The sequence below is a fragment of the Patagioenas fasciata genome, chromosome Z, assembly GCF_037038585.1.
Source record: "Patagioenas fasciata isolate bPatFas1 chromosome Z, bPatFas1.hap1, whole genome shotgun sequence".
NCBI classification, from domain to species: Eukaryota; Metazoa; Chordata; class Aves; order Columbiformes; family Columbidae; genus Patagioenas; species Patagioenas fasciata.
The window spans coordinates 30,600,089-30,623,034 of NC_092560.1; the positions used below are offsets into that span (position 1 = coordinate 30,600,089).

At 38.8% G+C, this 22,946-nt stretch overlaps 1 protein-coding gene across 9 annotated transcripts in view; it reads left to right on the forward strand.

Annotated features, from left to right (window-relative positions):
- Nucleotides 1-22,946, forward strand: part of NTRK2 (neurotrophic receptor tyrosine kinase 2) — a 210,038-nt gene that overhangs the window by 21,036 nt on the left and 166,056 nt on the right. For all 9 annotated transcript variants that reach the window (XM_071802800.1, XM_071802804.1, XM_065860511.2 and 6 more), the window contains exons 4-6: nucleotides 5,167-5,235; nucleotides 8,965-9,119; nucleotides 21,776-21,912. In XM_071802800.1, coding sequence (XP_071658901.1) covers nucleotides 9,005-9,119; nucleotides 21,776-21,912 — 252 coding nt within the window. In that variant the 5' untranslated portion in view covers nucleotides 5,167-5,235; nucleotides 8,965-9,004. The remainder of the gene's footprint in view (nucleotides 1-5,166; nucleotides 5,236-8,964; nucleotides 9,120-21,775; nucleotides 21,913-22,946) is intronic.

Genomic DNA, 22,946 nt, shown 5'->3' on the forward strand with positions numbered 1-22,946 from the left:
GCAAAGTAAACAGATGTTTGGAAGACCTTCCCAGCTGTATGGGCAAGCAGACACTGCAAATGCAACTGAGACAGCTGGGGGGATCCTCTTGATATGCTCTTTTGCCTGTTTCCTTAGGGAAATGGGGATCATGTTTTAACAGTCCCCAGTGTTTCCTTCTCACCAAAACTTACACAGATAAACAGGTTTTCTGAAAACTGACTATTGAACAGAACAGGGTCACCCTATTAGAATTCCCATTTAAGGGACAAGTATCATTATGCATATGTGACCTGGTAGGCACTACAGAATTCACTTGGACAGGATGTTTTGAAAATACTTCAGCCATACAGTCAAACGTGGAATATTTATCTGTTGGTAAGCAGGCTTTACTAGATCTGTAGTTCATGAAGCTGCTTGTTAGAAACAGATGAGGCTGACTGACATCTGTGCGGTTGATATACATGGAATCCTGATCTGGAATACTTATGTTATGAACCAGGAGCTTATCCAGTCTCGTACTGTGTTTTCTTCTGGTGGGGATTTAGTAATGTTGGCAGATACAGGATAAGCCCAGATAAAATGGAAAATATTAAGTGGCACCACCTGCTCTGCATGCACGTGACAAAGCAGTAAGTATGGGGATATTTTTTGCTGAGGCTGATCTATTATCCCTGCAAGAAATATGTTTGTTTGTTTTCTGTGGGAAGTCTTGATGCACACTAAAATGTTTCTGAAAGCCCCAGTGAGTCACTGCTTCTTGTTGTCAGCAGCAAAACTCCTGTGATTGCACTGGGAATGAGGTGCAGCCTTTGTTGTGGTTGGGACAGTGACAACTGGTAAGATCTGAAACCGTTTCGCTTGTAAGAGTCACCTCTGACTACAAGTCTCTGAGAAGACTTGCATTTTATTTTGAAACAACAGTTTGTTACTATCCAATAAAGAAAACAAAAACTCCAAACACTTTCTGAAGTCTGATGTAACTGTATAAGCTTTAATTTTGCTAGTGTTACTATTACAGTTTTCTTTTTCCTCTATGAGAAATATTTTGATGTAGTTAAGGAGTTCTATTATATGAACATAGTATCTTTTTTATGTATCATATAAGAATATAACTTATTAACACATATTTCCTCAAGTCATTTTTTGTCATTACCTTATTATCTTGACCAAACTTCTATAAACCAGATATCTTTCTCGAGTTATGTCTGATGAGAAGATTTGAGTAATAACATAAACATCAGGAAAATAAATGTTATAATAGCTATTACTTAAAAGTAATTAATAGCCTTGCTCATCTAATTCAGGTATTTGCATTGACCTTACACTCAAATTCGTCAACAGTTGCATCTAACAAGCTATTAAACAATCCTAGCTTAGTAGTACTGTAATTTATAAGCTTATCTGCTGTTAACAGTTATTTTAATGGACCTGTGTAATACATTGCATGGTGTACTGTCAATACCTTTAAACATCAAAGTACGTTTCACAGTAAGTGCCTATTTCCAAAAATGTTGAAAAATAGCGATTTTTGCATGTCAAGCTCATTGTCACTGCACTGCTGGATCATAGATTTGTGACTGGTATATATGCAGCTCTAGGCATTAAGATGTGTCTGTGCACTGTTTGGGTTTAGGAGAGGCAGCCAAATGAAGAGGTTTGAGACCTGGCTGCAGATTTTGCCTTGCTTGCGCAGAGGGCTGGCTCCAGCCACAGGCAGAGCAGGCAGTTGCCTGTGGAGGGAGACTGAGCGTAGCAGAAGGGCCATTTCTTCACCTCTTCTCCCCAGTTCTCCTTGGATCTGTTTTCTCCTCTTCCTCCTCGCCTCCCCTTGCCAGGAGCGCTGTAGGCAATAGAGCTGTGCCTGTGTTGCTGTCTGTGTGAATATTTATGCAGCTTTTCGGGCTGCTTTTGTGCTCCTCACATTGCCACAGGTCTGCTTTCAACTGAATTAGGGCTAGCAGGTTTAAAGTGAGCTTGATATGTGAATTAAAATATGGGCATGCCATTGACTGAATTTGTGTTGTCTTCTTATGTATGGCTTTGGGGCCAGGCTTTGTACTCCAGACTTTGTTTGTTTGTTTGCTTTGTTTTGTGTGGTTTTGTTGTTGTTGTTGTTTGTTTTTGTTTTTTTGTTTGTTTGTTTGTTTGTTTGTTTAGTAAAAAAAGGCTTTAGAAGCTGGGATGGATCTTCTTTGGACTGGTCTCCATGATCTTTTTGTGTCTAGTTGAATTGGGGAACTAGTTTATATTATCTTTCCATGGAAGTGGAAGTGTCATCCTTAACTACTCCATAGTAAGCCCAGTAGTGATTTTTTTCACTTAACGTGAGTTAAAGAGACCACAGCAGATGTCCCTATAATCAATGTAAAGTGCTCAGTTCATGAAAAAAAAAAATAACATTAGATTTAATATGAAAGTATTATTTAAGATGATAAATCTGTAACAGTGGTCTGAAAAATTTCTATTGAATTACTTGTCAACTTGAAAAACCTTAAAGCTCTAAACTACATAAGAGAAAAGGCTACTGTCTTGGAAGCACTAAAAGTTTCAACTCATGATCAAGAACATAGGCACAGGAATTTTTAATTACTTTTCTTACCATTCTTGCTTTCTTTTCCTTGTGCGTATAAAGCACAACTGGTAAAAGTCTGAAAAGACAGTTAAAGCTATCAAGGTTCTTTTGTTTTTTCAACACCGGAATTTTTAAAAATAAAATGATGACTCTTTGTCCTTTTGATAGTTTTACTTCAATTATCAGTCCCATTTTTTCACTCACTCATATGGATTCCTTGATACCTGCATAGAGTTTTCAGAAAGTAGCATACCTGGTGACATTTGTGCAGTAATTCTGGCTCATGAATCTAAACAAGTAAGGGCTGTTCTTCTCCCTAAAGGTTTGCAGTAATCCTCCAAAAGCAATGACTGTCCTGAGGCTAAATGTCAAGAAGACACAGTTATGGCAGCACCTAATTCTCACAGTCCATGCTGTGATAGAGTTCATAGCTCTGAAGCAGGCAGCTCAGCAGCCCACCAAGAGATGGGATGAGTTAGATGTCCAGGAGTAAGTTGACCAAGAGAACATGTAAGCAGACAGGAGGAAGCATTAAGGAAAGATGGGACTTTAGTCCTGCCCATGAAGTAGGTGGGCAGTTATGTCCATGCTGGGTTACTAACAGCAAACCCTCTCCCAGAGTCTGTCTTTACGTTTTTAAGATATTCTTTAAAATTTTATTTTTACAGTGTTATTTTCTTAAAAAAGAAATAGATACTGTCTCAGAGGATTGCTGGAGCTTTTACATAAGATGTTTTTGGCCAGGTTTCATGTTTATATTGTGATACTTTAGCAGGTGTTGGTGGGAGAGCGTTTCAAATCCACTTTGGTTTGCTTTGGTCTGGAATCAGAGCTTGAACCTGGCTCTCCTGTTAGGGTGCCAGGGAGGGTCACACAGAATGAAATGCCTTCAGCTGGACAGAGATTTCCCTGAGGAATGCACTGTCTAATGGCTAGGGAGTCTTCCTGACATGGAAGAGCAGAGTCCTCTGCTGTGTGGAAACCAGGAGTCAAACCTGGTCATCACAGGACCAGGAGGATGTTGCCTCCCACTAGAACAGAGAGTAGCATCGGCACCTGTCTGCAGGTGAAGTGCGCTGTATACCTGGTTGTCTTTAGGGAAAGGTAGGATTCAGTTGCTGCGCAGGTAAGGGAAGCAGGTGCATGCTTCGTTTGACGATACCGCAGGGGCATCTGCATGTGCTGCTTGGCAGTGTGAGAACCATAAGGGTTCTCCTGCATGGTGAGTGAAGAGTTGCCCATGGAGCGGGGGGGGGGGGGGTTGATGTGCCTCAGTGCAGGAGACAAAAGCCTAAGTCTGTATCAGGATTCGACTTCTTCCTGTTAATTTCCCAACATACAGCTATTAGGGAAAAAAATCGTAGTGGCTGTTTTTACTTAAACATGACTTCTGTACTTTAATTTTGATATATCTGATCAGTGTCCATGAGATACTTCCACCAGCATCTGCCATAGGGCTGTCCAGTTCACCTGACTAACGAAATAGTAGGTCATCTGTTTTGTTCTCACATTTGAGGAGTAGTCAATTTGTAAACTTCAGGCTGTTGTTTGTCAGAAGGAATCAAAAAGGAAGTAGAGCAAATAAAATCTCTTGAAGATTCTGTTCTAAATGTTTGTAGAAGGTCGAACTTGTAATTTCTCTGAAAATTATCTTGTACTCAGAGATCAAGGACTGAGAGTTTTGAAAGTAAACACTGCGTCCCTTAGTCAGGGGAGAAAAACCAAACCAAACCAAAACACTTAATCCTTGGTTTTAAATGCAACACAACTTTAACTATGGAGCCCCTATGGTGTCTTTATAATACCATGTAAAACTCACGTGGTATTTTGACTCATAACACTGATCTGCACTGTGCTGCTGGCAGATACACAGTTTACTGCTCTCACTGTCCTTAATTGGTGGACTGATAAGACTGTAAAAACCAGCATTATTTTGCTTTGGGGTGGAGACAGCAATTTTGTAAGCCTGGGAGGGGAGGAGTATTTCTGATTCAGAGGAGCATTTCTTCGCTTTGCATAATGAGAAAGGACCTTTCACTTAATTACCACTGGAAACCATAAATGCTTAGTTGACATAAAAAAGCCCAATATAGGCATTTTACAGTTTTCCTTTTGATCTTCCGTGTGGGTACATATTGTACATGCAATTTGAAAAGAACAACTAAAAGGCTCTGATGTGGATATGTGCTAGCATGTGAGGAGGGCTTATGTGAGTACCAAGTTTGGTGCAGCATCAAAGAAAGGGATACACCCATTTCACCTATGAATAAATTGAGCATGTAATTAACACCTGGACTTTACAAAATACTTTTGAAACAAAATTAAATATGCTGATTTTCTGCAACAAACAGTGCTAAAAGTGAAAATATTGACCTCTGCTGAGTTTGATTTTTAATGTATTTGACCTTAGTTAGAGACGGGATTCAAACCTATAAAACCCATCGAACTGTAAAATGAGACCAAGCACCATTTCTTTACAACAGATGTCAAAGGATTAAGGGGCTTTTTAGAACTGGTTTGAGTTCTTGATTTATTTTTTTTCAAGACAAAACTGTGTTTTCAGTGTAACAAGATGCAATTCTAATTAATGCAATCTTTCTTTTTTCCAATAGCAATTTATCCAGAAACAAGCTCTCAAGTTTGTCCAAGAAGCCTTTTCGCCATCTGGGTTTGACTGATCTGTAAGTTGTCATTTCTTAAAATAAAGTTTATTTTTGGCTGCAATGGAAGAACAAGAGTTTGAAGTTTGTTCTGTTAAAGGTAGAGGTCCATCAATTATTAGGAATGAAATTCCAATCCAAAGAAAGCAGCAATGCTGGACACTTAAATACAGAGAGATTTTCATTCCAGGGATTCAAGAAGGTGAAGTGTATCTTTTAAAAACAATCTAGAGGTCAAAATAGCCTTAAAATATTTTATTCTGAGGTTACTTCACACAAAAATACTGGAGTTTGTATTAAACATTTGAGCTGATGAAAATACAGTCATCTACAGATCTTCAAATGAAGCCTCTCTATCGTACTCTTTTATTGGCCTCACAGCTGCTATGCTTATGGTTGGCTATTGAAGAATATTTTTATTTTCTCAAATCCTTTGAGTTTCATTGTGCTTTATATAAACATTTGGTAATGAAGCACTGGTAAACATATATTTGTTGATTGTTTCAATATTCCATTTTTATCCTCTGTTCCATCAAGCAGAATTTCTGTGTTGGTATACATACCAAAATTCTGGTCATCCTCTGCGTGCTTTGCTAATATGTGGGACTGCAGAGTGCCTGCAGGAACTTTGGGAGGGCTGGGGCTGCAGAGGAGAGGGAGGTTGCTTTCCCAGAGCTCAGGGCAGAGTCAGACGTTGTCCAAAATGCCTGTCCAAGAATTGCAACACCAGCATTGCAGTTCTGGACTGCTTCTGTTGAACTTCAGTGTGGGGGAAATGAAATGAGCAAATTCCAGTGCCACAAAAAGAGGTTATGCCCTTTGGGTAGGTTTTACTGATAATTAAATTGGTGTAGTCACTTTCTTTACAGCCCAGGGAACATTGCTCACTGGAATTTTCTTTCATAACTTGGAGATTGCCAGGCACTCTGATGGAGAGACTAGATAGTTGCAGAGCACTTGTCTTGTTGGATGCCTCTCATAGGTCTGTGAGTTCTGAAAGTCCTTGTTTCTTCATATGCTGTATCTAGTTCCTGCCAAAAAATCATCTGTAGTGTGTACTTGGCTGTATGTTCTAAGTTTTGTAGTTGTGACCTCAAAGAAATAGATGCAAGACTCACACGGGTGCACAGCATGAAGCTTGGTCTTCTCCTAATTTTTCTAAGCAGCTAGTGGAGAAATGGAGTCATTTTTGCCCTTTGTACATGCAGTTGCAGAAATGTAAGAATGGGTATGCTCTAGCTTAGTAAACATGCGAAAAAGGAGGTGACTGCAATTTTGAAGGCATACTCTTCTCCCAGCTTCTTGGAGTTTGTCTGCCACCAGTAACAGGTTCATTCCAAAGCACAGATCAAGCCACTCTTGAATCTCTACATTTCAGGTGAACAGTTTCTTTTAGGCTGTGGGTGGAGTGAGTGCTTAAAAAGATTTTGAAAAAGAACAACATCAATGTTGCTGATCTTCCTGAAGAAGCTGCTTTGCTCCTGGGCAGAAAGAAGTGAAAAAAGGTTTGCAACAGAGAGTGAGAGAATCAAATGTTACAGATATGTGATGGAAATTATGGAAATGAAGTTTAATGAGGCTAGGAAATAACACTTTGAGGAAAAACAACTGACTGATGTGAATTAGGAGTAAATACATTTGTGTTGCTGATACCAGAGTTAAACAATGGCCATTCAGTGCCATGGTAGTAGAAGTAGGGGAAGGATATTGAGAGTGAGCCAGATGTGGGAAAAATGGATGGTATGAAGTTTAAACTGAGTGGTATTTGAAGTATGGAGGCACTGTGTGATGGGGGACAAGTTGAGAGACAGAGGATGCAAAATTGAGGTAGTGTAGTGGACTTGGGAAAGAGTTTCGAGTATAGGGATAGAGGAACTAAACTTATGCAGAGATTACTATGTATTAAGATAAACAGACATGGCAGAAGTGAGGGCAAGAAAGCATTGGAGGGGCTGAAGGGACGAAAAACAGTGATGAAATTAGTATCAGTTGAACAATTGTGTTGATAAGTCACTAATACATAGGTGTAAAATTAGAAAGAGGAGAGGAAGAAAAGTATTGGAAGGGGAATCCGAAAGCAGAATGATGCCATAAGTGTCTTCTGAGGACCTTTTCTGACAAACAAGTGTCCTGTTGTTAGCACTCTTGTAAATCAAAACATAAAGGGACGGAACTTCAGGATAGGGTGAAGTAGGAGATATTCACCAGGTATTGTAGAGAAGAGGATGCTGCTTTGAAAAGCTGCTTCTTTTAGAACAAACTGTAGCTGCAGCTGTAAGATTATAGCAAACAAGATAAAGACATGTAATTTGTTTTTACTAGGTCAGATTCTTTATTTCACACAAGTACATGTAGAGGGCCATCATGCCTCTGTCCAGCATCCTGCCAATGATGGACCTAACTCCCTTGGTGGGTTTAACATGAAATAAAAGAGTAGAAGAAAAGGACAGCTCAGCCACTGATCGAAGGAAATTTCTCTTTTACAGGGAAGTTATATGATGAAAAAGAAGATGGGAAATAAATATTGCCGTTTTGAAAATGCATGTTGTAGGTTTTGACGCAAGGGATCTTAATTGCACAAGCAAGTCTTGTCCATGCTGTGGTGCTGTTAAAGTCCAGCAGATGACTTCTGTGAATACAAACTGCTCTTTCAGACACTTGTAAGAATGATCCCTGCAGCTGTTAATCCTCAAAGAACTGCAGATTTTTTGGGGGGGAACAAATTACAGTTCTGATAAGCAGAGTTTTCCACGATTTGCACACTTAATGTCCTGAGGAGGCATTTATGAACATAGATTCTGTGAGCAACCTGATTTTAGTTTCTGTACATTGACAATGTTCATGAAATTTTCCTAAGAACAGTTGTTCTCCTTGTAATGAGATGCCTCAAACAGTCACTTGCACATGCTTTACTGGATCTTACTTGCACCTGTAGTAGAAAAAAATAACACTAGATCACTTCTTATGTAGATATTGGGATGTTTCTGTTTATATTTTACTTGGGAATCATTGCATTACATCGTTGTGTAATTTTATGAAATTTTAAAACTAGAATTTGGTGAGTTTACTAACCTGTGGTTTAAATTCCATGCAGCATATTGTATAGTTGGATGATACATTTCTGTTTCAGAGCCATTTTTTCAGTTAGTGTTTCTTCATGACATTACCTAGGGTTTTACTGTGAGATTTTCTAGAGTGTTGTAGCGGATGAATTTTGAAGGTTAGGTGAAATCCTTTTTTATGATTAGAGTTTGTTAGAGCTTGCCTATAATCCATGACTGTTTGACTCTATAAAGAATTTACCACCTCACAGCAGTAAACCATTTCTGGCATGATCTTTCTGAGGTAGCTGAGCAGAGAGTCAAGTGTAGAAGAGAGCAATTCTGATCTTTGCTTGGCTTTTATGAAATAAAATGGAGCCTGATGGAAAGCCCAATAGTCCCTGTGCTCCTGATTTACACCAGTGAATTGGAGAGAGTAGTTGAACCTCCCGTATGATCTCTCCAATCTATGACAGTCTGGATTCTTAGTGGAAAGAGAGCTTCATTCTTTACATGTAAACCATTAGCCACTTGCAGCTTACACTGCACTGAGGTTACTAAGGTTGCATTCCTTACCCTTCTTAACTAAAGGGTTGAACTTCTGCTTTCACCCAGCTGAGTACCTGGAGCTTCCCTGCTCCCCATTTTTTTTCTATAGGCATGACACATTGACACATTCTGCATTCTGACTTTTTTTTTTTTGCTATAGGATATTGGTGGGCAATCCATTCAAGTGTTCCTGTGAAATTATGTGGATCAAGAAGTTTCAAGAGACCAAGTCTTACCCAGAAACTCAGGATTTATATTGTGTAGATGACAACAACAAGAAGACAGCTTTGCTGGATATGAAGGTCCCGAACTGCGGTAATACTCTTTTAACATAAATTTGTTGCTAGATTTTTGTGATACAGGAAAAATGAACATGCTTTTTTTCAAGATACCTATCAGGATGACAACAATGCTGATAGATGAAAAGGTTTCTGTGTAGATATTAACCACTCACTGGTCTTTCACCCCACATGGAATAATTCTGGAAGCTTCACATAATTTTTTTTCCCTTGATCAATGTACTGTTATTCAAGTGCAGGAGAACAGAACACTCATTATAGATAACACACAAGAATTATGTAAAATGCATGTGCCATTGTTACACTAAGTATTGGTGTTTCCAAGCTCAATAGGTAGAAAATTTTACCTCCTTGATTTTTTTTTCAGGTATTTATAGTTAATGAGGTCTTTATTTCCCTTCAAAAATGGAAACTCTAGTGCTAGGACCATGGGAAGAAAATTCAGAGAAACTGCATGCTAGTAGAGACAAATTAGGAATGCCTCTGTTTTTCACACAGATTAAGCTCTACTGAGTTCTCTTGTAAAGGCTTTGCAAAAGAGTCATAACAAGCTTGGGTCTCTGGCATTTTGTAGCATATTGTTTTCAGTTTACTTATAGGGATCTGGAGATAGTGGAAAAATGTAATAGTGAGGCTTCTTTTGTATGCAACTTTGCTGCCTGTATGTGGTCCTGGGACAGCTGGTGAAAGGTTTCACCCACTCATCGGAGAGATTTCTCCTCCTTTGTGTAAAAAGGGTGGAGGCCAGGTGTTCCTGACATAACAGTTGACCTTTTGAGTCTGGAACTTCCTTTTGCAGAGCAGGGGGCTGGGGTGCCCTGCAGCAGGCAGGCAGGAGGGAAAGGGAGCATGGATATCCCCATGGAGGGCTGCTTTGGATTGGGGAAGCCGTAAGTGAAGGTGAATAGCAGGAGGAACACAAAAACAATACCCTTTCTCGCTCCATGTTTGTCCATTGAGTGTCCTTTTCTCCACTGCCTAAATGGAGAGTGTGACGTCCTCTGATAGCAGCTGCTGTCAAGAAACAGCCATGGAGGGGAGCTGCTGCAGACCCAACATGTGTGGCGTTCAGTGGTAGTAATGTGTTTTGTGGTCATGCATTGTGCTGTTGGCCTTGTGTCCACCTTCTGACTGGGACCAGGTGGGGTGGTGTATTCATGAAAATAATGGTGCTAGCATCTGGTATATCAAAGAAAAGCAACCTGTTAGGGGGTCTTGTGAGCTGTACAGTCAGTCTTGTGTGCTGCAGGATCTGATCTACCTGAAGTGGTAGATGATACCAAGGTGAGCTAAATGGACCCAACCATCTGCTCCAGCTGGATGGACTAGAAGGTATCTGCTGGGTGTAGAAAGGTGTATTGGTGGACTGAGATCAGTTAGTACAAACTGGGACCTCCAGCATAGTGTTTTGTAGCATTCTTGGCTGCCACATCTAGAAGGTGCCAAGTAGCTAGGGTTTTTCTTTGAAAATTTTTGTTGTTAAATACCCAGAAATAAAACCATGAGACATTATTTCTTTTTCCTGAGTGCTTGACCATCTGCAGTTGTACCAGACTTGTCTCTGACCTCTTGATGCTGTGTATGTGCATGTGTGTATGCACGCACACATCTTGTGGGCATATCTTGACTATAATACTTGCAATGACAAGGCAAGGTGATACTTCCAACTAGAGGAGGAAAGGTGGACATATACAACACTCAGATTGGAATTTACTGTATGTAGAATTTGCATACGGGATATGTTAATTTTGCTGAAGATCTGTGTGGATGTCAGAACATGCCTGCCAGTTATTTATGTTAGTTTACAGGCTCCAAATATGACTAAAATTTACTTCCTTTTTTTTTTCTTTTAGTGAGTCTTTCCTCTTAATTACCTTTTTCAAAATGAACCAGTGCAGGATATAGGTTTTTAATAAAGGTGTCAACAGGCATTTTCCTAGGCACAGAATAGACAATCCAAGGTGAAGAAGAATTACTACCTTGGTGAGCACGGGCAGTGTTCTGGAAGATATCTGAAAGATGCAATGTGTGGCTCTTGTTTTCAGTATCTCTGCAAATATTTTTCTATGTTTAAAAGAACAATACTTAATTTAAAAAAAAAAAAAAACCAATAATGAAGCTGGTTTATTTCATTTCCAGAGCTTTCTAAGAGGCTAACAGGTAGAACTGAAATAGAAGAAGAATTCAGCTTTTGACTTTGTTTGTGAACTTTTTTCCCTGTCAACTACGTGATCTCGTTAGTTTCTTTTGATATAGAGAGACATTTCTGAGCATGCAGGCCTTCGTATTTTGTTAATAAAACATATTCTAATTTTCTCTGCTAATGAAATTGTTTCATCCCATCTCTCTGGTTTGTTATATATTTTTTTTTATTTAGAAACTAAGCAAGCATGCTTTCTTCTTTGTGTGCAGGTGTTATTAATTACTTCATAATATTATAGTAAGTGGCCTGTACAGTATGTGGTAAATGTCTTGGTAACAGGCTGTCTCACTACTCTGTGCTGCTAATAAATCTCTTGCTGGGAAGTTGGAAGGGGCCACTGTGTTTTTTTGATAATGAGGCTTTGGTTTGTAGATAATTGATGTGAAAATTAGTGAAGTTCTGTGGTACTTTACTTATTGTTTATATGGTGGAAGTGTTTATTAATGTGCTGATTAAAGGCTGGTTGCAATTTAGATGCCATCAGCTTTGTGATTTCTTTCCTTGAGGTTTAAAGTTGGGTATGTTCACTATCTAGAAGATCTTTTCCAGCTGCAATATTAAAAGTCAATAAATTGTTACAATGTTTGCAGAATTATTTTTTCAACTGCATTTGAAATGTATTTATGTGTGATGAAAATTGTCAGATTCTTTTTAAGTTTTAAATTCACACTTAATGGCTATGTTAAATTTTAAGTTGCGTCTGCCATGGTAGTATTAGTAGAGCCTTCTGTGTGGAGGAGTGGTTTTGTTTAGTTTTGCCATTTTCACAGCATTTGCTGGTTGTCTGTACAACATGGACAGCATCACCACTTCGGCCATCCACTTTTTTTTCCTTTGTTTCTGTCTGATAAATAGCATTAGAAAAACCAAGAAAGAGAGCTAAATAAGTAAACACTTTGTTCCTATTACTAGTTCTGTAAGCTCTGGTGACAGTTGCCACTGGTGTATTAAATTCTTGGGAGTGAGGCATGTCCTGTGCCTGGGGTAAGATCACTCAGAACTCTGTCGCTCTGCAGATCACTTGGAGATAACTGCATGCCAAGGAGGAAGACCCATGTCTTTGGTAGTGGTGGTTAAGATATTGGTTGCTCCCACTGATGGACAATCAGTTATTCAGCTGCTATCGTTGAACTCACTGATACCGAAATAAGGTTTTTTTCTTATGGTATATTTGGGAGGGGCTTGGCTTCTACAGTTGTCTCTGCAGGCCCGTGTAGGTTTTTTGTTGCTCTGGATCTCAGTCTGGTAATGGCATTTTGCCTTATATGGCCAATTTAGTTAATCAGATTTTTTTATGTATGCTGGTGTGGTGCTTGATCTGACTTTCAATTTTGCTTACTTTCCCAGGTTTGTATGCTTATTTATCATCCATTGTTTCTGAAGATGTTGTCCTTCTTGTCATTGGTCATGAGTGCTAGCTAAAGTCTGCTGAACAAAGTGGCACATTAGTCTCATGTACTAATTTGTTGTATGTATAATAAATGTATTAATATGTTCAGACTGACTGTTTACATACACAGCCAGTCAACAGAAATGTCTGATCTGAAAACTGTGAGATTTTTTTGCATGCTAACATTTATTGTCTATCTCTTCCCTTGCGCATGAAGTACTGTAGTGTTGCTCTTTGTGCTGGTTCTTGTATGAATGACAAAATGTTAGAAAATGTAGTAATGTAGAATTACAGCCTAAAGAGATGGATTGCCTATTTCTTGCTTGGTTGAGAAAGCCATGAATTTTTATGGGCAATTGTTCAGATGACTATGGATGAACTGGACTGGATCTGGCTTCCTTTCAGCCTCTTTCTGGTGATAGATTTTTGTCCTGGAGGTAAATAAGTAAATGGTAGTATCAGGCTGGAGGTAGGTGGTTATAAATTCTAAAGAGGAGTAAAAGGCAAACTGAAGTATTGACGTGTTTATTTCTTTGAATTTACTGAAAAGATTTGTTGTATTAGTTAGTCAATAAAATAAGCATTAGATCTTAGGCTATCACAGTACAATGCAGGCTATCACAGTACAGTCTAAAATCACAAGCAAAGGAATAATCCAGTGGGTGTTGACATTTTTTTCCATTATCAGCCAGACTTCACAGATAAGACTATCAGAAGGAGAACATTACAGGCAGAATGAAGTGAGTTTAAAAAAAGCCTGAAACATTCCCTATGTTTACCTTTCAGAATATTCTTGGGCTCTCTACCCTGTATTGTTTATTTTGGCTAAAGAACTACATGTTATGCATAATGTGTGGTGGCAAACTGTTCTTATTTTTCTTATCTGTGATCATGGGCTGCATGAAAAATTAGAAGAGTTTTGACAGTAATAGGGTTTCACTGTTGCTCCAAAGTTGAGTTGGAATTCTCCAAACTTAATAAACACAATTTTCATTATTCCAGCTTTTTAGGTGCCTGTCCTAGGGACCTTAAGAGACAAGTCCTGGGCAGAAGTTAAGGAGCTGATATAAGCCTTGGAAATATAAGCCCTTCATCTGGTTTGAAATGTCAGCAGCAACCTTCAAAGCTTCTGTGAAGGTTGACTGCAGAAGATGGCTTGCTGTCCAAGTGAATTTGTTCTTGTGCGCAGCTGTTGGTGTTTTTTGCCTGCATGGCATTCATGATGGCATTTGAAGGCCTGGATGGGATGACAGTTCTGCGGAGGTTGTGTTCGCTGCTGTAATCATGAAGATGAGTTAGCAAGTTTTGTGGTCTTTGCTGCAGCACACAATCACTCTACTTACAGAAGTTCGCTTCTAGTGATAACTTCACCTAAGCAGGGACTGCTGGAGTGTTTAAAGGCAAATTAAGGGTGTATTGTCTCAGGGAAAGCATACTTTAAAGACTCGTGATCTTCCAGCAGAGGCCATACTTGTTCGATTATTTTCTGTAAAGGTTCCCAGCTGAATGTGACAATCATGTGTCATGAATGTGACAATGTGTCATGATTGAAGGCAGTTTTTTCTTAGTATTGTAAAATATTTGGGTGGCTCTATGAGCTGCTGTACCACTCATTCTGCTTCTCAACAGAAAGATGTTCCTCCATAGGCTAACGAGGTGAGTGTTCTGAGAGTCACATCTGGTGCAGTAAGAAAATGAGAGTTGGTCTTTTAAGAAGGCATGCTGAAACAGCAAGCACATCTAGCAAGAAGAAGTCTAAAATATGCTTGTACAGTGTGCATATGCCTTCCAACTGGTCATCAGGAAATACTGGAGGCATGGGAAAGTCCTAAACTCTGGTCTGAACGACTCTCCTCAGGGCTTTGGCAAAGAGCCTTTACGTTTGGACTCAGCCTTTCCCAAGGGTAGGAATTTGTGCTTTTCCTTTCAAAAGGACATAACAAGACCTGTGTGGTGTGTTTTTTTGTTTTGTGGGGTTTTTTTCTTTTTTTTTTTTTCTGGGTTGGTGGGGAAAGGTGGTGGTGGTGTTTTTTTCTGGGTTAGGAAAAAAAAAACAGTGATTACAGGAGGAGATTTTGTCATCAATCTCTGGGTTCAACTTCAGTTCAGGAATCTAAAATACAGCTTTGGGGATGTCCTCACCACCAACCTGTACATTGTTTGAGACTATTTGAGTTTAACCCTTTCAGACCTGTGCAAAAGACCATGGTCATTGTGGAAAACACCCATCAAGATCGGCTGTGCCACACGGTGACCGTATCTCTATTCAGTGGTTATGCAGTGCTCTATTCAATGGCTATATACTCTTCTGAAATATTGAAGACATTTTTATGTGGGACAGTTTCTTTACTTCAGCACTCAATGGGCAGTGTATGGAAATATGCTGGGCAAAAGGATCATAATCCAGGATTCCTCCTCCTCTTTCCCCCTTATACTTTTCAGATTAGTCCCTTTTTAATACAAGGGAAATTTGAAGTTTTGCTGTGCATGATGGCAAAGTTGGAGTGAAGAAACGGAGACTAGTGTCTGGTTGTTAGAGCAGTGAGATATTATATATTTTTAGGTGTTCCTCATTTCTGCTAATTCTGTATTTTATTTGCCTAACATTTTTTCATTTTCATTGAATATGGTTCTGATTGTCATCTTGGAGTAACTTCTGCGAGATTTCTGCAATTATCCCTACGGATTGGACATTTGGATTTTGTGGTTGTTATACAATAGGAAATGGAAACAATGGTTTATGTTTCTTTAATTCATCTTTTGCATGTAAGCTTTTGGCATATCCTGTTCATAGTGCTCTAAAGATGCAGCCAGGCTAGTTTTTAGCCCTGTTGTTCTGCAGACTTCTGTGGAAACATGCCCACTTAGGCCATGGCTGAAATTTGGCTCAGAACTTCTTGGCTGCAGACAGTTGCTAAGTGAAACACAGGAGGTAAATCATATCCAACAGCTGTTAGCTTTGTAGCTAGAATTGGTAGAAAGTTTTTTGCTTTGTTTTTTTAAATCTACAAAAGCCCATAGGAAAAGATCTTTGGAATTTGTAACACATTCCTGTATTTTCAAACAAGGCAAAATTTTAATAGAACTATGTAAGAAAACTGTTTTTTTTTAACTTTTTACATTGATACAACCCGTTTGGAGCCAGTAAGGCCTCTGAAATGTGCACAGTTCTTAACAAATTGCATTGTCAACCATCCTGTTTTCAGGCTTCAGACAGTACAAGGGGTGGGTGTTAAGAAGCTGTACTGTAGTGCTGTAGTTAGTTGTGTGTTTTCTCCCCAGAGAGAAAAAGCAAAACCAGGGGAGCCAAGAACCGTGAACTGTATTGAAACCTTATGCGGGACAAGCAGACTGGATTTGGGCCACTGTATCTTACGAATTACAGAGGATATGTTATAAATCAATGGTTCTGGTAGTCTGCCTTTACATGGTTCAGTTTGATAGATGGTTGCTGACTCAGTATTAATTTAATCATTTTTGGTCTGATATATTTATTTAAAAGAAGATAAAGGATTTCAGGTAAAGATTAAAATCACCTTATTAAAATTCAGATGCAGTTCGCTAGTTTTGAGAAAAAAACTGACAATTTGACAGGTTGACCTGCAAAAATGCGTGAAGCAAAAAAGAGTTGTCATGGGCTGCAGTAAAACCATTTAGTGACACTGCATCATGTCTAGACTCCTGAGAGTTTGCTGACAGGCCAATGAAAATCAGGGACTTGCTTTACAAAGGATGGCATAAATGAATGCAATATTGGGTTTAAGATATTCTCTTAGGAGCTTATTTCTTCATCATGTCATTTCTTAGGTATTAGTGAGGCTAATTGACCATATTGAGAGAATTTTTTGGTGAAGGCTTTTGAGCAGCTGAACAAATCCCAGAACCAAACAGATGAAAGTTGAAGCTGAAAAAGTCAATCTGGAAATAATTTTGTAAAAAATTTTGTAACTGTGAAGATAGTTAACCAGTGAAACAACATCTTGGATGTAATGGTGGCTTCTTTTCTCCTTGTTTAAGACCTTCTTCTAAAAGTTGTTGTAGTTTATTGGGTAGAGCGTTGGTGCTGAGAGTTGAGTTACAGAGTTTGTATTAATACTCAGTTATTTCTTAATTAGGTTATATCCTTATTTTGACATATAGTGGCAGTCTGGCTCTACCAAGGCTAGTTAAAGTTTTCCGTAGAACATAGTAAGTAGCAGCATGAAGACTTTGAAAGCCCTCTAGGCGCTACTTACTACTGCTATCCTCTGAGGGGATCTTATTAATGCTTACAAATATCTAGAGGGTGGATGTCAAGAGGATGGGACCAGACTCTTTTTGGTCGTGCCAAGTGACAGAATGAGGGGCAACAGACACAAACTGAAGCAAAGGAGGTTCCGTCTGAATATGAGAAGAAACTTCTTTACTTCGAGGGTGCTGGAACACTGGAACAGGCTGCCCAGAGAGTTTGTGGAGTCTCCTTCTCTGGAGACATTCAAAACCCACCTGGACACATTTCTGTGCAGTCTACTGGAGGTGAACCTGCTTTAACCAGTGGGTTGGTCTAGATGATGTCCGGCAGTCCATTCCAACCCCAACCATTCTGTGATTCCGTGAATTTAGGCACATTCTTGTTATTAGTTTTTATTAGTTTCCATTGACAATTGTGTAGACAAATGCTGTAGCAACCTTTGAAAATTTAATCCCAAGTTTTTGGGTTTGTGATTGCTGAAGACACAGCTGTACACAGTGAAGATATGAGTCATTCCCTACTGATGCTTAATAGTTCCACTGTCTGATGGCGTTGGGCCATTGTTTTGCACTAGTGATGGTCTATGAAGGTAAATAGTTGCCCCTTACTTAAAGGAGGGTTTGGTCCTTCTAAAGCATGAGATGATGTTTGGAGAGACTCATCCGACACAAATGAATTCCTCCTGCTTGTCTCTATTGTGTCCAGTTGTGCCATGGTGAGGGAAGTGACTGCTTATTCTGATCCAGAGCTGCCTATTTCCAGGGATAAAGTGTTACTGGTTTGAATATGAGAACAGATATTCTGTATGTCATGAAATAACATAGCTGTTACACACCCATACCTAATGAAACACATGATTTTTAGTGTATGTTTTCATCTATTGAACTGTGTAACACTCTACATTACAGTGTAAAATTCTCAGTAGCAGGTTCTGTCCTCCCGTTTTTGTAGACTCTGAAAAGCTTTGGATAGGTTATTGAGAAGAAAGGGGACTTGAGAAAATGAAATAAAACAGAGTGGTCTTAAGAAGATCATTCAAAAACTCTCCTTTCTTCATCCTGTCAGAACAGGAGAGCACTCAATGAATTTGAATGTCACAGACAAATTTCAGAACTGATAAAAGGGAATGACTCTTTCATACAACCTAGACAGAATGTCTGTGAAATTCATTGCTGCAGAAGGATATTAAAGCCAAGAATATAGCTAAGTTAAAAAAGAAATCGGATACTAGCAGGGTTATTGCTGGTATCCAGAATTATAATAATTAATGCCATGAAATTTTGAGAGAGATACTGTGTTTCAGGCTTTGGGGCACAGGGTAATCTTTGAGAGATATCAAGATGAGACTTGTGGAAAGATGATGTCATGTCTACCTTGCATGGGCTCTTACACTACAGTCTAAAGTTACTATGCTGGCAGTATACAAAAGTATTTGAACCTGTTGTCTGATGGCTTGTTTCAATTACTGTGTACAAAGGCCTTTAAAATGTACATCCATATCAAGAGAAGAGATAGACATCTGTAACACTGTATTTAGCTAAATTAAGTCAGGAGTAAATGCAGCATGGTTGGCTGTCTTTCTAATTGTGTAGGTGTCAAAATGCTACTGACTTGTATAAATGGTGTCGCACTACACTGAGCATACATACTGAGCATATATGTCTGTTAGGGTGAATTCTGTTTTTTTAAATACAGGTATTTTTCAGTACAAGTTTTGCTGCTTAGTCTTATTGCTCTGTTGCTTGAGTCCAGTGTATCACATTTTCTGGTTACGAGGTTTTATGCTACTGTTTGCTTTTTCCAAACACAGCCACTTCTCAACTAGTGTGTGTTCTGCTGTGAAGCAGTCTGGTTACCACTGGAAGTAAAAGCCAAAATGACCTTGCAGCTAAAGTTCACTAATTCAGGATATCCAACCAGAAAAAATGAGTCTCAAGGCAATTCTTGTATGTGTTTCCCACCCACATCTCATGACTAGGAAAGGGAGGAGAAGAAAACACACATAATAATGTGATCTACTCTACTCTACTCTACTCTACTCTACTCTACTCTACTCTACTCTACTCTACTCTACTCTACTCTACTCTACTCTAGTTGTTATTCTATTCTATTCTATTCTATTCTATTCTATTCTATTCTATTCTATTCTATTCTATTCTATTCTATTCTATTCTATTCTATTCTATTCTATTCTATTCTATTCTATTCTATTCTATTCTATTCTATTCTATTCTATTCTATTCTATTCTATTCTATTCCATTCCATTCCATTCCATTCCATTCCATTCCATTCCATTCCATTCCATTCCATTCCATTCCATTCCATTCCATTCCATTCCTATTCCTATTCCTATTCCTATTCCTATTCCTATTCTTATTCTTATTCTTATTCTTATTCTTATTCTTATTCTTATTCTATTCTCATTCCACTCCACTCCACTCCACTCCACTCCACTCCTACTTTTTTTGCTGCAATGTTTTCTGCCAGGTCTTGCAACTGGTTTTTAGTGTAACTTTAGGAATCTATAGAATAGTAAGCACTGTTTTCTTACAACCCCCTCGCAGGATACAAGCATGGCGTAGCTGTTTTCTTCAGAGATATAGCACTAATATGAGATGTGGAGACTTTTGCAAAAACAAAACAAAACAAAAAACCAAAACAGAACCAGATCTAATTCTGAGTGGGAACCAGAACCAGTACCAGAGGAACTAAACTTCAGTTGCCTATCTTTTAAATAAACACACTGCAGGAAGAAGTTGTCTCAGAACTTAACAGTTGTTAAGAGAGGGCTCTAAGGGACCAAAGTTGTTTTTATTTTGGTTACGTGAGAGGTTTAATGTGAAATGATGTGTTAGTAGGAACTGTGCAGGCTTGAACTGCGAAAGGCTAATCTGTTGTGTGGACCTTGTCCCAGGTGCTAGGGCCAGTAAGGAGTGGGGAAGCTTTAATCTCTTTGCATGTTCAGGTCTGGGAAGAGTAGTTGGAATGGTTTTCAGAGGTGGTGTGGAAGTGTAACTTTATAAAGCAAATGATCTCATTACTTCGTTCCTCGTTCCCTAACCAGCATAATTAATATCCAAATGTTCCCTAAGATTAGTTTTATTTCCTGCCCAGCAAGTTGACAGACACTGCTGAGATTTGAATTCACAGCAGGCAAGAGCAGATGGCTACCTTCGCTAACAGATTACTGCATCAAAGCGTACAAACTGTCCAGCTCTGTCTCAATAAACTTCAACATATGATTTATAAAGTGAACATAATAGAAGAAATCCATGGTGCCTATAACAGGAATCATATTACAGCACTACTTAAAGCACTGGTAGAAGCAGTTACTGTATACTTGTGCTGATCTTCAAATCTTATTAGGCAAGAAAGCATTGTCTGGAAAATTGTCTTCTATTTTGTATTACTTCCTCTCATTTAATTTTTATTGAACTAATTAGATTTAAAGGGAGATTTCCAATACCTATAGCTTCTGTTGAAGTTCTGGCAAACGTAATGATGTGTTCACACTTACTTGGTGGCTAGTTGTTTGTATAGGACTTTTTACATAGGCAAAAAAGTCCGCTAAATGTCTGTATCTGCAAGTCCATGATGAAACTACAGTACTCTTAACTAAAAACCAAAACCAAACAAAATTAAAAAAAAAAGAAAAAAGAGAACTGTTGTTTCAGAAAAAGACTTTGCAAGATCATGCATACATATCCAGCACAGCAGATAGACTTCATTTTTTGAGATGATAAAGTGCAAGTAAAACTTGTCTGGAACAGTTGATGAGAAATGCCTCATAAAGGAGGCCAGAGCTTTTTAGAGAGTACAGCAGTTCCAAATAACGATACAGTATATTTTTAAGAAAGATGTGATATTTCTAGCATGTTGCATAATTATTTAGTGTGTAAATAAATATGAAATGTGAGGTCCTCTGTGCTTGAAGTCTGTTGAATTCCTGGGATTATTTAATAAGAGGGTCAGTCTATGACTGCTTTTGTTTTTGTAAGCATCCAACATATATTTACTCTTTGGGAAGCTCCCATTGCTTTGGTTGCTGAAGAATGAGATATAGAGTGACTTACAGGTCTGTGAGATGGAGGGGGAGTCCTGATTCTTGCAAAATCAGGGCTTGTTTCCTGGTGACTGGTACTGTCTCACTGCTTTTCTGGTTTTCTGAGGGTAATAGCAGATTCTGCTGAGGTGCCTTGGGTAGCAACTCTGTGCAATTGCCAACCTTCTCTTCTGTCCATTCACCCCTCTGGCTTGATTTGTTCGGTCCTCTGTTTCCTGCACTTTGTACTAAAGTTCTAGGTCTTGCCCTGCTCTCTGTGAACTGTGTCTCCGTATGAGAGGGAGGGCTGCGATCTCCTGTGATACTGGGAGCTAAAGGGAGAACAGTGGAGAACAGTGAGAACACCACTATGTCAGTTCATGGAAAATAGAGGTTTCTTTGCAGCTGTTACGATGACAAGGATTAAATTTCTTGTTTTAAAGAATAACGGAAGGGGATTTTTTCATTTTGAAGTTAAAAACTGAAGTTGGGATAACTTCTTTTTGCCCATCTGAACCGCTTCCTTATATAATTAGTTTAATGTATTTCCACATGCAGTAGTGTTTTCTTAGATGTGAAGCAGAGAAGGCACAGAAAAATGCCAAATAGCAGTGTAAAGACTAGTTATATGTTTCCAAAGACGTGCTTTGTACTCCCTGACTGAATAGTAACTGACCACAGTGAATACTTGATTTAGTGGTGTTTTTGCTTGCATTTATACAGCTTGCTTAGAATTGAGTGATGTCTGTTTCTGTCAAATACAAATACATGTGGGTTTTTGTTGTTGTTGTTGTTTCTATCATAGACTTGCCCTCAGCAAACTTAAGCAATTACAACATCACCGTGGTGGAAGGAAAGAGCATCACATTGTACTGTGATACTACCGGCGGGCCACCCCCTAATGTGTCCTGGGTGCTCACTAATCTTGTTTCAAACCATGAGGTGAGTTTTATATTCAAATATGTGGCAATTCAGAGACAGGTGATATCTGCTGAAGGATGGAATGAAGGTTCATGTCCAACTTCAGTTAGCTTTGTATTAAAAAAATGAAATAGAAAATTAGTGTTGGGTTTACATTTGTTTTTGAGTTACTTTCAACTGAGGATGACTGCTGCAGTGTTTTTGGAGAACAGCAGACATTCTCTCCTTGAGACCCTGATTTGCATTCTGGTGTTTGGATGTTCACTTGTAAATGAGAGCACTGCAATTTTTTTGGACCTAATATGGTGAATCAGGATACTGAAACACAAGGGCTTTCTCATTTTCACTGATACCTGCATACAGAGAGTACATCTAATCTACTCTAATAATGAAAAAAAGCTTTGTGTCTTTAGTTTTATTATGTTTTCATGCCAAAAGCTTGTTGTGGTGGAATTTGGTTGTAAATATTATTTTGTGACTTGTTTAATTTTCCTTCAACAAACAAAGTAACAACAGGGAGCCTTGGAAATAGAAATGAAGATTTTACTAAAAAGAATGGCATTTTTTTTTAATGAAGCATGAAGATGTGTCCTCAATAAAATCATGTGGGCAGAGGGAATTTTGTTTTCTGAGATCTTTGTATTCTGTGTCCCTACCTTAGACTGTGTGCACACTGGAGACAGAATGATTAAGTTATTTCTAATGGAAGTGTTATTAAGGAGAGGCGTATGATCAGATCTTCAACATGCAGCAACTGACCTCTTAAATTGCCATTATTTATACAGTGGGCAAGACCCTCTGTTATTTACAACTTTATGGCACTGACTTTCCTACGTTTATGATGGTGCAGACCATGTAAAGCTCTTTGGTCTGTACAAACTGGAGGGTGTGGACTTCCAGGATTGCTCCTAGAGTGTGGAAGAGACAGCACCACTGGCCTTCCGTAGCTTTTGCACTTTGTTCCTTGAGGACATTCTATCGGGTCTATATAGATTTTGAGTAGCCTGTCTTTCAGGTCTCCTAAGGAAGAGCTCTGCAGAGATACATAGTTTTAT